General features: G+C 41.5%; 1 protein-coding gene across 1 annotated transcript in view; it reads right to left on the reverse strand.

Moving 5' to 3' along the window:
- zfr2 (zinc finger RNA binding protein 2) overlaps positions 1-15,349 on the reverse strand; it is an 80,854-nt gene that overhangs the window by 16,567 nt on the left and 48,938 nt on the right. The window contains 4 exon segments of the mRNA XM_034179819.1: positions 493-619; positions 1,929-2,074; positions 5,748-5,867; positions 6,862-7,022. Coding sequence (XP_034035710.1) covers positions 493-619; positions 1,929-2,074; positions 5,748-5,867; positions 6,862-7,022 — 554 coding nt within the window.

Consider the following 15,349-nt stretch of genomic DNA (forward strand, 5'->3'; position numbering starts at 1 on the left):
GAAGCACTGTGATTACTCATATTATGTTAAATATGTAAATTATGTATTGTGGAGAACTAATTTAAGAACTAGCACGAGCATCAAATTACATCTCACGAGTCCTTGTGAGATGTAATCTCGGTATGATCTCATTTTCTTCTGGATGTAGGGAAAAATTCAAGATCCATTTTGCAGCAAGCACTGGTTTTGAGCCACCATATGTATTTCAGTGTGTGTGCGTTTTATTCTGATATACAGCAGTTTCTGAATTTTAGATATTTTGCTATAAGGCATTTGTGATCATTTAAAAATATAAAGTGGACAGAAGTAGTGAATGCAATTTTTTTTTTTTGAGGCATGCCTAGGAATGTTCCATTATTTGGACATGTTCATGTATTCAACTCCTGATCTTTCTAGAGCCCCCCCCCCCCCCCCCCCCCCCCAAAAAAAAAGATGACAATTGTGTTGTACTAAAAGTTTCATACTGTGATGGTCAAAAACTGTTAAACTCACCACCAGAGGGGGTACAGGAATGCCGGGGCGGCTCATCAGTGGTGGAGGAGCAATCCTGCGTCTTTGCTCCCCCCAGTACATCTGGTCCTCCTCCATTCTCCTCCAGTACATGTCCTCCTCATATCTCCTGCAGGAGTGTATCAGTTAAGCACAATTAAAACATTTTACTGTAACACCTTCTGTTTTTGAGAAAGATCAGTTTTAGGAAGTGTTACTTTGATAGCACAAGCTTCCCCATGTTTGATTTTACAGTTTCACAGTAAAAACTACCATTGTTTACAGCTAAAAATTATTTTATTATCAAATAGATTCAGGTTTAGATTTAGTTTATTATCAGCAGTGTTGCACATTTCATCCAGTGTGGTTCATGAAGCTGCTGCTCTCAGCCTCATGCTGACATTGGAAAACCCCAAGCTTTGCTGCTTCGTTAGCAGGTGCCCATATTGTTATTATTATTAAATAGAAATATAGCTATACCAACCTCTATTAACAGATGGTGTATTTTGGCCACACCTTTTTTATTACCGTCTTAATCATTTGTATAAGCAGATTACAAACAGGAAATTCTTAAGCTCTTGATGCGGACTCATAACAGCATTCACGTCAGGTTCCATTCTTCTCAGATTACGTCCACCTGCCACAGACCGCCATTATGCAACTTAAGCTAGTATCTCACTGGGCTAAGACTGTTAGCGACAAATTGTGAAAAGCATTCACAAATATCTTGAAATTTTTTTGAGGTTCTCAATTTCCTCACGTTGAGTCACAGAGCCTCTCCCTTGTGTCGCTTGAATTTTGCACGTCCAAAAAATTGGCCTGACAAGTTTTCTCTCAAAATAGTCACAGTCACATCACGGGCATCTCAAACCCTTCTCAATTTAGTTTCTGCGAGTTAGTGTGAAAAGTGTGCAAAATGTGAGACAACTTTGTGAGGTGTTAGCAACCGATTCGGTGTTTCACAGTTGTGAAATCTCGCGCCGTGACTCATGCGAGAGATCGTTTCAGCAGAGTTCCGGTGTCATCATCATAAACGCTCATGAACTTGCTGAATCGGCGATATCCACATCCTCGCTTCGCCATTGTTTACATGCGCTGTGAGACAGCAGAACTCTGCTGGAACCGCAGTGCATTCTGGGAAGTGTAGGCGGCCGCCAGGGGCATTATGGGAAACAACAAAACACCGAATACATCTAAATTGTGACTGGAAACAAAAATGAGAATCTGACATTCTGGGCACAAGACAGGCACGAACTGCCCTGGGATTACTGGGAACGTGACAGAGTTGTGATTACTGGTCAGTGTGATTTCAAGTGAAAACTGTGGCTGATTTGCATATATTCTGACAAATTTGTATTTCCAACTACTCGTCAACAGTCACAGCCCAGTGACATACTAGCTTCAGAAAGATCCAAAATATCTTTGGACCAAACTCTGACCTCATCTCCATGTGCCAGCGCTGCTCATCATCTCTTTGTTTCTTTAGCACCGCCTTCTGCTTCTGTTTCTTCAGCTTGCTCTCCTGCAGCTTTTTGGCTCTATTACTGGGTTTGATCTCTACAGGAAGTTCTGGGTTTACTTTCTTCTACATGACAAATCAGAAGATAAAAGAATAGACGTGAGTCAGTATACAGGGTACAGTGTTTTTTTGTTGTTGTTGCTATTGTTAGTCTTCTTAACAAGAAGAGACGTGCTAATGTAAACTGGACTGATAATGGCAATGACTATTTTGTCAATCCAGTCAAACCGGTATATAAAATTCAAAAGCATAGATAGCTACTGCTCAAACAACATTACATTCAGAAATTCAAAAGCTGAAATTTTAAAATAGCCACCACGGACGGAGACCCAGTGGTTGTCTTAGGTCACTGGTTAGCATCCAAGTCTCACATCAATACAGGAAGCCGGATAGCACCAAGACCCTAAAGACTTGGGCCTTCATTCTCCTGCAAAGATATGTGCATCACCAAACACACTGAACAGCAGCAATGTGGTAATTATGAGGATAGCTGATAGCTACCTGATACCCAATAGCTAAATGCAATGCTTATGCTGACACCTATTTGTAAGTTATAGTCTGGGTCAAGGCCGGCCAAGACAGCGTAATCATCAATCAACACTCAACAGTTGTTCCAAGTGTGCGGGAGTGTCAAGTGTCTCCCCAGCACTTTAATATGAATAATTTCCACATGTAGACTGGGGTACTGCTGAAACACTACTATTCACAACATTGTGGCCAATTTAGGCTCATCATGACAGTAGAGACCATTAACTACAAACACACTAACTACAACATGGCTAATTCATGATCAATTTTGACCCTGAGTAGTTTTTGAGCACATGATTACGCCACACTGACTGCTGTACTGAAGTAGATGCAGCTCCTGCTCCATGAGAGCACCCCCAACACGAGCGCTACACAGCCTTGTGAAAGCAATGCCCGGACCAATCAAAAACCAAGTTTGGCTTCCCACCACAATGTGCATGTGCACAATCCCCTCATAGTATTCAGTAAGACAACATGGAAGCAAAAGGGAAAAACTATGACTGGAAGGACCACAATGGTGAAGAAAATGTATAAAGGTGGTGTTACATGATTGGTTGACCTGATAAGATGCAATACCACACTAAGATGAAGACGTCTGCAGAGACGCATGTAGTGTGTTACTGAACTATCTGAATTTGACACAGTAAGTACAGAAAATGCAGCAGAGAAGATACCACTTGGTTGTCTGTGGTAGTCTGGTTAGGGTCTGTGTCACAGCTTGCAATGGTAGTGGGCAGCTGCACCAGAGCTCTCACACAAATAATGACAGAGGAAGAAGGGTCAGAATCCAGGTGAAATTTAAACAAATTTTGACAAACATCACTGTTCACTTCTGGTGAACTTTGGTTTGGTGCCTCCGTGGAAAGATTTCTCCGTATGCATGGCTGAGGATGTCAGGCTTTTCGTTTCTTCAACCAGTTTTATTCCCTTGCTTTTATGAGTGGATTCCCACATGATGGAGGAACTCCTGGCAACTACGTCTTTTATGTAAATGGTAAATGGACTGGATTTATATAGCGCTTTTCCATCTGCATCAGAAGCTCAAAGCGCTTGAGAATTATGCCACACATTCACCCATTCACAAAGACACAGTTGCATACCGATGTCAGGGTGCTGCCATACAAGGCGCTCACTACACACCAGGAGCAACTCGGGGATTAAGGACCTTGCCCAAAAGCCCTTTGTGATTTTCCGATCTGGCTGGGTTTTCAACAGCGGCTCCTCTGGTCTGTAGCCCAACGCTTAACCACTAGACCATCACCCCGCCCCCCCACAATTTATGTGCTCTGCCGCACAGGAAGCCCTGGGATTCTCCTTTTGATGGCCAGCTCTCTTCAAATATCAGAATGGTACTGCTGAGTGGAAGTTCCATGTCGAGCAAGTTCATACATGTCAACCCCTTTGAGGGTCCACCTGTACCAAGTGATAAAATGCATAAAATCAACACAAAATCCTTATAACCTCCAAATCACACCAAAATCAGTTTTATTACAGTACACACAACCGCATAGTGGTATCACATAACTGGGGTTTTGTCCATATATTAATAACACCAGGGATCTCCATGGGCTCTTTTATGGCAGAAGTCCTCCACAGTTAAATCCTCTTGCTCCACAGTAAAATTGCTTGCGGTCAATAAAATCAATGTCTACAAGTACATTGTAGGCATTTTGTGCAAACTCAATATATTTCCTGTGAATATAGTGTCACACAGCTGTTCTATTTTTACAGAAACAAGAACTCAGAGTAACAGATCACTGCTCCTAACAATCTTTGGCCCTACCCTCTGAGACTGCTCTGCCCTACGATTGGATATTGGAAAACCATGTGACAGTGAACCAATTCCGATTGGACTCTCACATTGCGCACGTCATCACACAGCTTCTATGAGGAGTACAAAGATGGTGGATGGCTGGCCGAAAGTCCGCGGAGTTAAGAAAAACAACAGTAAAAAAATACATTTACAACAGAAAACCCTGAATATCCGTAAGACTTTATTTGTACATCCGTATGACTCTGAAACTCGGAAAAATCTGTATAATTTACGGACAATCCGTATAGGTTGACATGTATGCAAGTTGTTCAAGCAGTCTGAGCCTATTGTGTCTAAGTAATTAACACTTTTGGTTCCTGCGTGAAGCCTTGCAGGAGACTGAACTCGGCCCTCACATCAAGCTCTGCCCAAAGGACAACATGTTCATTCTGCTTGCCCAAACTTTATGGCCATGTTAAAGGACTCATGTGGTTTCTGGGAGCTGCTTCATATGTCACATGGTGAGCACTGGGCCATTTTCTGCATTCAAATTTCAAGTGATGAAAGATTTCTGTGTTAGTCATCTCTGCATTTTAACCTACTGCCCACCTGGCCTGCCTTGTTCATTTTAAATTGTAGTTACTGACTTTTTGTCTTCTAATCTTTAACTTTCCAGCCTCATCACTGCTGGTGGTTTTAACATTTACTTGATGTCTGACAGTTTAACATCTAGTTTTATGTTTCATTTTATTATGCATGTTTATTCATTTTACTGTTATTTTATTATATAATTTCTGTGAATCACTTTGTGACATCTGTTCTTAAATAGCGATATATAAATACGTTACTTGCACCAGACACTGCTGTATCAAACCATGGCGACAAGAAAGACAAGCGTGAGTTTGATCATGGATTTCCAGATGTCTGGAAACAGACGCTTATGAATGCCAGATGGACAAGTTGGAAAAAACTACAAGACCTTTATAACCTTCACAAAGTGTGCCTAGAGATGAAAAAGGTGACCTTAGCATGACCAGTTGGAATTTGACGCGCTCATTTTTGCTTATATATGTCAAATTTTCTTCTTATCGTGTATTGAAACGGAACTTGTCGCATGCAAGTTCCGTTTCAGCAACAATATAACAAGAAGCTATATTGTTGCTGAGACACAACCTGTTGTTTTTACTTGTTGTAAGATATTTTATGAGCTGTCAGATCACTACCTGTAAAACATTCCATTTTCCCTTGCTTTTAACAATGACATTATCAGCACTTAGTCGGCCTTAGCTCAATTTTCATGACATAAGTGTCATGAAGCCAATGGTCAATAAACAATCACTAACAAGTAATGGAAGCACAAAATACAGAATGAACCTTCAGAAAATAAAGCAAAACAGTCACACATCTCTGGATGACTCGACTTAACCATGGAGCACTTCACAGATGTTCTCACTTTACCTTGTATTGCAGTCTGTGCCTTCTTCCCTTCAGGTGAATATCTTTGGCGTTGGGGTCATTGAAGCTGCATTCACAAAGTTTACAGTGAAAACGAATCACTTTCCCATCATCATTTCGCACCTGAAAAAGTAGGATGGCCACTTCAAGACATATTTTATGGAGTAATTAACATGCAGTAAAATACTTTTAATAATTAGTCATTACTGCTTTGCATCATTAACAGAACCAAGAAGAACAAACACATTCTATATAGGGCCTGAGGCTCATTGGTGCCAGAGCCTATCCCCCGATTTGGAACCATGAAGTAGATGAGAGTCTGTGACTCTCCCCTGGAAGAAATGCAGGTTATCCAAGACCAGTGTCCATTTACAACTTGGTGAACTGGAACATTGGTCCATGAGCCAGTATTCAATTTTGACCTAATCAGTACAACTTAAGTGGACTAAATGATGCTTACAATCCAGCCTCAGTATACCATGGTCTACACAAACATGTATGATGGCCATAATAGGGTTAGCTAAGTAGAGATCAATGAAGAATTACACAGAGAAGGGACAGTTGGACTATCTCTGACTGAATGTTTTGGGGCAAAAACAGAAGAAAAAAAAATAGTGACAATGGTCAATTTCAGTTTGTACAGCAAAAGTTAAAGTTGCTCCAATTTTGGTATAAAGTGATGGCTTGGCCTTCAAAGTAGAGGTCAAAGTCAACGTCCATTGGATTCTATATGAAATGTGTTATCTCACAACGTGATAACTAAGCATAATAGATGGTGCAAACCATTCCTTTTTAAAACCCCATTAGTTCGTCAAATCACTAGAAAAATTATAGTTCTTCCACAGAAAATTGTGTGAGCGAATATCAGAATCAAAGCGCTGAAATGCACTGATGAATACTGACATCCAAATAAAAGGATATTTGGTCGTATTTTCCTCAGTGTCATTAACAACAGCATCCTCACGTTACAACATTTTTGCCCACAAGCACAGAAAACCTTTGCAAAGTCCTGAGTGACAAAGCACACTGGTTCAGATCATCTTCCTGATACTGGTCAGACTCATATCACAATAACATAAATACACTATTTTTCTTAACTTGTTTTGTTGTTTCCTACCTCCTCCACATAGTCATGCCCCACTGGTTGGATGTCCTTCTGCCCTCCAGTTCTGTCTCCATCCTCATCTTCACTCTGAGGCTCATTCTTCTCAGGAGAATGCTGTGTGGGTTCCTCAGGCTTTGATGCCACTGCTGCTGGTGCACTGACTGGCTTATTAGCTAGAAAACAGAAGATGTTCCCTTTTAAATAATTCAGTTAAGAAAGGCTCTACTGCACATGCAGTTGTTAGATTCAAAACTAATAATGTTTCATATCCACCAATGCAGTAAATCAGGACTCATTACTGATGAGTTGTATGCCATTACAGTTTACAGATGAAATACTGTTTCAACTCAGGTTGACGTTTTTGTGTAATAAAATGACAGAAGTTCAAGCTTGAAAGGAACTATGCAAAACTAATTGCATGACCACTACAGTGATCCAACTAATTCTGTAACTGATGTTGCTCATTTGGTTAAGGAGACTACAATAACTTACATTCCACACTTCATGATCCAAAAGCAAACCACTATGAACTGTAAAATTGTAACTTTAACTCTGCATAAGCCCTATTAGTAATCAATATTTATGTAACCTAATTTTAGGGTCTCAACTTCAATGTCAGAAAAATTACATAATTTTATGATTTTGTATGCAGAAATTCTGCTGCTATATAAGCAAAAATTAGGCCAGAATCAACTCATTTTAGACTTTTGGTCTGGTGACTGATGGAGTGAGACTTTTTTTCGGGGCTCCTGCTAAACTCACTAAAATAGCCCTTCAGGGTATCTGTACTGACTTTGTGTGGATATATTTCTTTTTAAACTTAAATCTTGATCATTTTCACATTTGAGATGCCTACGAAATCTAAATCTACGAGCAGCTCGGCTGCTCCATCGGTGCGGCCTGCTGCCTCCGCCTCATCCTCGGACTCTGGTGAGTCTCCAACACCTGCCTTGAGCAGGCCCTCGGCTATGCCTATTCTCAGTCCTGCTGAGTTTAAGACGGATTTACTGGTTGCTCTACGAGAAGAAATGAGAGACCTTTTCAAGACTGAACTCCACTCTGCTATGTCGGAAAATTTAACTTCCATTAAGTCAGAGCTTCAGTCTGTGAAAGCGGAATTGAGCGCTATCTTAGCGGCTATCAATACGGAGATGAGCGAGCTGAAAAACACTGTGATATGGAGGGCGCTTTGTCTACCTGTACTGATGACATCACTTCACTTCAAAATACAGTGTGCAAATTATCTTCCCAAATTGCAACCCTTGAGAATAAGTGTGAGGATTTGGAGGCGAGGTCCCACCGTAATAATATTAGGATTCTCGGGGTGGATGAGGACTTTAAGGACTTAATCAACGCTACTACAATCTCCAGGCTGCTGAAGCAGGCTTTCACGCTGGACAAGGAACCCGTGGTGGACCGGGCTCACCGCTCCTTACAGCCCAAACCGAGGGCCGGGGAGCGACCACGCCCCATAATAGCTCGCCTTCACTATTATGCGGACTGTGTCGATATTTTGCAATGCGCCAGGGTTCAGCAGCGGATCAAGGTTATGGGCATGGACATCTCTGTATTTCCGGATCTGACGTCACGGACGGCTCGGGCCCGGGCCGCCTTCAACAGTGTTCGACGTCAGCTTAGGGAGATTCCGAACATTCGTTTTGGTATGGTATATCCAGCGCGCCTGAGGATCATCAGCGAGGGCCACACGAAGGCATTCACTTCTCCTGCTGAGGCTGCAGTGTTTGTTGGAACTTTAAAAAAGTGAGGTAGATTTTTGGTCTTTGTTGTCCTGTGCATAAAGGTATGCATCTTTACGTTTTTGTCATTATTCCAGGGGCTCTCCCCTTTTTTTTTTTTTAACTAATGTTCATGTGTGTGACAATCTGAAGTCAGCCCTTTTAATCTGTAAATTGTTGATATACATTGTTGCACTTTGTAGTGCTTTGGAGTCCCCTGGTTAAGTCATTGTCACTTTCTGATTTCCTTTTATAACTGTTAGAATTGTTTGTTTATAATAATTGTTTGATTATAATATTGATACTATTTTGTTTTCGTATCTAACACAATGTCACATAGTGGTGTTAATAATGGTAGGATATTTATATCCTGCCGCTTTTAGTTTGTTTTTCTATTTATGCTGTTTGGCGGGAGCTTATGTTGCATTTGAGCTGTAGTTGTAGGTTAGACGTTCACTTTTCAGTCCATAGCCCTGAGTTTCTCTTTTTGGGTATTGACTCCATCTGGAGTTGGCACTGGGTGCCCCTTCAGTTTGGGTTGGGATAGTGGTAAGTGCTACGGGGGTTTGTTGTTCGTTGGGTGGTTATGTGTGTGAGAGTGGGGGGGGGGGGGGGGGGGGGGGGGGGGGGGGTTCTTCCTCCCTCTTCCTTTCTTTTTTCACCAATTCCTCTGCCTCACCTGTGAGATTAGTTAGAATATTAAGGATCTGGGGGGCTCCATTAAGAGATCCCGAGTTTTCTCCTATTTGAAACGTCTCAAACCTGATATTGTTTTTTTGCAGGAGACCCACATGAGGACTAGGGATCAGGTTAGACTGAAGTGCCCCTGGATCTCTGATGTGTTCCACTCGAGTTTTAACTCTAAAGCCAGAGGGGTTGCTATTTTGGTTAGTAAATCACTTCAATTTACAGTATCTAAGGTCTCTTCTGATAGTGATGGCAGGTTCCTGATTGTTTCTGGTACCTTGTTTCATGTTCCTGTCCTACTGGTTAATGTATATGCGCCGAATTTTGATAACCCTCACTTTATGAATAAGCTGTTTGAAAGCCTCCCAACCTGAATACTCATGAATTGTGTAACTGATCCTGGACTTGACCGTTCTAGATCAGGCTCTACTCAGTCTCTCATGTCCAAAGCCCTTTGCAATTTCTTGTCTAACAATAGTTATGTTGACCCCTGGAGGTTTTACAACCCAAATGCTAGGCAATATTCTTTTTACTCTCGAGTACAGTCATTTTCCCGCATCGATTATTTTGTTATTGATACTAAATTGATTTCCAAGGTGACAAGTGTTTCGTATCATCCTATTGTTGTTTCAGATCATGCATCGGTGTCTTTGGACATTCTTCTTTGCCTGGACCTCGCTATCCAACCCAATGGAGGTTTAATTCAGCACTTTTATCAGATGTAAAATTTCAGACTTTTATTACAGCTTCGATAGATGATTTCAATTGCCCTCAATCAGCCTGATACTGACCCAATTTCCAGCTCATTGCTTTGGGAGTCCTTGAAAGCTTACCTACGTGGTCAGATCATCTCTTATTCTGCTCATTTAAAAAAGGCTAGAATGTCTAAAATTGAGAAGCTCACCACTGACCTGGCTGACATAGATCGCCAGCTTGTGGTGGCCCCGTCTGACGATCTTGCGAAAAACAGAGTATCCTTGCAGACTGAGTTTGATCTCCTTACAACTGGTGATGCTGAACGCCTTCTATTACATTCTCGATCCAGATACTATGAGTATGGTGACAAAGCAGGCAGACTGCTCGCACTTCAGTTGCGTCGGCAAGCTTCTTCATGCCTGATCCCTCGTGTCAAAGATGACTTTGGTGTTTTGCAGGATCAACCATTAGCCATTAATTCAGTTTTCTCATCATTTTATTCCTCTTTGTACAGATCAGAACTATCACCTGACATGTCTCAGATGCATAACTTCTTGAATAATCTTGAATTTCCGGTCTCCCGGGGGACTGTGTTGGATGAACTGGATCTTCCACTAATTAGTAAAGAACTTAGTCTAGCCCTACAAAATATGCAAAACAACAAGGAGACGGGCCCGGACGGATTTACAGTGGAATTCTATAGGGCCTTTCACACCAAACTCATTCCATTGCTGCACTCAGTCTACGTTGAATCTTTGGCGAATGGGTCTCTTCCCCCTACTCTGAGGCAAGCCTCCATCAGTGTGCTCCTAAAGAAGGACAAGGATCCAGACCTCTGTACTTCGTACAGGGCCCTCTCACTAATGAACGTGGATACTAAGATTCTAGCAAAAGCTCTTGCTCTTCGTTTAGAGAAGGTACTTCCATCTATTATTTCTGAGGAGCAGACCAGATTTATTAAGGGACGCCAGCTTTTTTATAACATCCGCACGCTTTTTAATATAATTTACACTGACAGAAACATTACTACACCTGAAGTTGTAATATCGGTTGATGCAGAGAAGGCATTTGATAGGGTTGAATGGGATTATTTGTTTGCAGTTCTTGGCAAATTTGGATTTGGTAATGGGTTTATATCATGGATACGCCTTCTTTACACTTCACCATGTGCCAGCATCTCCACCAATGGTGTTCACTCCGACTATTTTTCTCTGAATAGGGGCTGTAGACAAGGTTGCCCTTTGTCCCCGCTTCTGTTTGCACTCGCAATCGAGCCTCTGTCCATCTACTTAAGGACCTCTAGTGCTTTTAATGGTATTACTCGCCTGCGCACTGAATTTAAACTGTCACTATATGCTGACGACCTGCTATTGTATGTGTCGGACCTGGTAAGCGCCGTCCCGGCTATTCTCTCGTTCTTTCAGTGGTTTGGGTCTTTTTCCGGGTACAAGGTTAATGTCGCCAAGAGTGAATGCTTCCCGGTCAATGATCTAGCGCTACAGCTTTCACAGTCTGATATTCCTTTTAAGCTGAGATCTGCTGGGTTCAAATATTTGGGGGTGGTGGTAACTAGAAACTGGAAATCTCTTCAATCTGCTAATTTCTTCCCCCTGTTGTCTGAACTTAAAGCAGATTTTCAGAGATGGGGCTCCCTTCCTCTCACTCTGATTGGGAGGATTAATATTATTAAGATGACCGTCTTGCCTAAGTTTTTGTTTCTGTTTCAGTGTCTGCCATTATTCTTACCCAAGGTATTTTTTAAAACTGTTAATCAGGCTATTTCGGATTTTTTTTTATGGAAAGGTAAAGTCCCCAGGATTCGTCGGACCGTACTTGAGAAATGTAAATTTGATGGGGGCCTCTCCTTACCTAATTTCCAATTTTACTATTGGGCAGCTAATATTTGCAAAATTGTATTTTGGTCGAACTCAATGATGGTCCCCTGGTGTCGTTTAGAAGAACAATCATGTCCTCAGTCCTCGCTGCCTGCACTTCTGACCAGCCCGCTACCCATCAACCCCTCTGGCTTTACTACTAACCCGGTGGTTTGCTCTACCCTCAAAATATGGTCCCAGTTCAGAAAGCAGTTTAAATTAGAATTACCCTCATCTTTAGCTCCATTATTGAAAAATCACCTGTTCAAGCCTGCGTTTACTGATGCTACTTTTACCCAGTGGTACGATAAGGGCATTAAGTGTTTTAAGGATCTTTACAAAGATGGTGTTTTTTGTACTTTCACATTCCTTACTGTGGAATATTCCATTCCATCCTCACACTTATTTAGATATTTCCAAGTAAGGAACTGTGCTAAATCTCTGTTTCCCTCATTCCCTCTTTTTCCTCCCCCGCAGATTTGTGACGACTTTCTCGATTTGAAGCCCTCCCAGAAATCCCTCATTTCCAAGATTTATAATACTATTTTATCTTATGAGGCACCCACTACCGTGAGTACTAAGGAGGCCTGGGAGCATGAGCTGGGATTGACCTTTGATGTAGCTTGGTGGGATTCAGTACTGGATAGAATTCATAAGGCTTCCATATGTGCCCGGCTGACCCTTATTCAGTACAAAACTCTCCTTAGATGCCATTACTCCAAGGCCAGGTTGTCGAGGATATTCCCAGACGTGGAGGAGACGTGACAGGTGTGGCGGCTCGCCGTGTCACCTTACACACGTTTTTTTCTTGCCCGTCTCTGACACGTTTCTGGCAAACCTATTTTGATACACTTTCAAAGGTCTTCTCTAAATCCGTCGGGTTTCTCCACATCTGGCAATTTTTGGTCTTCCTGATAACTATCGTCAATACTCAGCTGACCAATTGGAGGTTTGGCTTTTACATCATTAATAGCCAGACGCCATCTGTTGCTACATTGGAAAGCCACTCAGTCCCCTTCTCCCACACTGTGGATTAATGACGTTATGTCTTTCCTGAAAGTGGAGAAAATCCGCTATTCCAGACGTGGTTGCCCCAACAAATTCATTATGAAATGTTAATGCTTTTTGGATTTCTTTTATGACCCATCTTGAGATTTGCTCATCTCCTTTCCTTCTCTTCTCCTCTCTTCTCATTCTCCCTCAACCCCCCCCCCTTTTTTTTCTGTAGTTTTCCTGTAGTTATTTTAGGTTTTGTTATATATGTAAAAAAAAAAAAAAAAAAACATAAAAAACATGTTGAGAACACAATTTTTGTAACTGGAAGTTGTATTCTGTAATTTCTGTGACGTTTTCTAATAAATATATTAAAACAGAATCAACTAATTTTAGACTTCTAATGCAGACAATAAAAAAAAATCCACTTTTGGACTCCTGCCCCATCTGAGACCTATTCAGTGACCCAGGCTGCACAGTCAGTGGGAAAGAAAAGATAGATATATCCACTTTCAAATACTCCACATCATGCACTCCCCCTTATTAGTTACATTTCTCCTTTTACCACTAGAACCCCTATATTCCAACATTCCACAAAACTTCCAACTGTGATGCATTTAGTTAATGCAATGTTATTCAGCTCTCACAATAAGCAAAATATCAATGGCATTGACTGGGAAGACAACATCTCAATTAAATGGCATGACTAATTAATAGGGATTAATAGGCAATTCAAAGATACAAACATAAATCGATTTTAAAGTAAATAGTATGACTATATCGATATACTGACCCCTGAATCAATCTAGATGTCGTATAAACTGGGAGATGGCTCAATTTTTACATCATAGATCAGTTGAGTTATGGCCCATTCACACGGCACTTAAGGAAAGGTGATGAAGCCCTGACGAAACAAGAAATCTGGACTTTCGTTGACATCGTTTAACCTTCACGCAGCTTCGTTCCTGCAGCGGGCGCTTCGTCAGGCTTTTTAAACTGTTGAAAAATTTGAACGAAGGGCAACGAAAACCTCAGTTCGTCTGTGTTTCGTTTTGCTGTCGTTCTTGATGTTATTAATCGTTTGTGTAGTTTTTGTAACGTTATTGTTTAATTTGACTTCGTTGGAGCAGCTGAATGTTTTCACACAGTGCAGAAGCCGGTTTGTGAGCGCTGAGGCTGCTGCTGCGTTCATGTACCGTCGGAAATTACAGGGCAAACTCAGCCTGCTTGCTTGGATTTTTTTATTTGTGTGGAGGGCATCTTCAATGGGCTCAGGAACATTACATAGGCCAGAATGAATCTTTTGTGTGGATATAATTAATTATTTTGCCACAAGCAACTGTTGAATTTGAAACAACAAAAAAGTTGTGTAATTTCCGACGGTACTTGAATGCAGCATCAGCGGCAGCAGGAACTGCTGTGTGCGCTTATTATTTTGTATTAAATATAACAATATGAGTGTAGGAATGACAATCCAGTTCTTCTGTACATGTGGCAACAGGCAGATGAATCAAAATGATGATATAAAGAGCTGTTCTGGAAGGAAGAATTCACGTTGTGGATCAGTGATCAGCTGGTGGAAATAACCGCACGAGTCAATGCGCGCATTCACACGCACTGATTCATTTACTGCTCTGATATATTCAATCATCTTTACACTTATATTTATTCTCCCTTTTGACAGTTTTCTGTTATAAATCAATATATATATATAAGAACATAATACTGTGATACAGCAGACCACGGAACACTTTTTTTTTTTTTTTTAATTGGAGCACGACGGAGCATGCATCGTGTCGACAGACAGTGTGGATTCTGATGATGATGGAGATGATCCCTCTTTTGATCTGGACAAGGAACCAGAGCAGGTGGTCCATCGACATCACAGATTCTGTTTGCAGTTTCTGCTCCAGGACTCAGGCGCTGGAACGGAGCTCATAGCGCCCGAGTCCTGGAGCAGACACGCTCTGCTCCAGCAGTGGCTCCAGGCGCGTTTTGCTGAGATCGTGAGCTTCGGTTTTGTTAAGTTCCTCTTTCGTCCCTTTTGCGCTCTTGCTTCGCAGACTGTTCGGTGATAAAAGCTCTTTCGTCCACCTTTTCTCAACGAATTGTAACGTTTTTTACTTTTTCCCTTCGTTCAGGAATCGTTGTGTGCCGTGTGACTGGGCCATAAAGCAGTTATGCTGCTACTTCTGCATCTTGAAACTCTCATAAAAGTTCAAAAACAAAACTCAGCACATCCAGTAGGGGTCAGAAGTATAACAGGCAAAAGTACAAGTCTGAACTTCACATTCAAACCACAATTTGTTAATACTGTCATGCCATTTCAGAATGGGAGAGATATGTTATGCTATGCTAACACGCTAAAAACAGTGGCTTCTGGGTTTCATCTATGCTGCATTTTCTGCAACCATATGTGGTGCTGCCCCCAGTGGTGAACAAAAGGTGAGCAGAGACAGCGCAATGTACTGAAGCACTGTAGCAAATAACCAATGATGTGAGTGGCCCTTTTGA

This window comes from Thalassophryne amazonica, chromosome 10 (genome assembly GCF_902500255.1).
Source record: "Thalassophryne amazonica chromosome 10, fThaAma1.1, whole genome shotgun sequence".
In the NCBI taxonomy this organism is placed as follows: Eukaryota; Metazoa; Chordata; class Actinopteri; order Batrachoidiformes; family Batrachoididae; genus Thalassophryne; species Thalassophryne amazonica.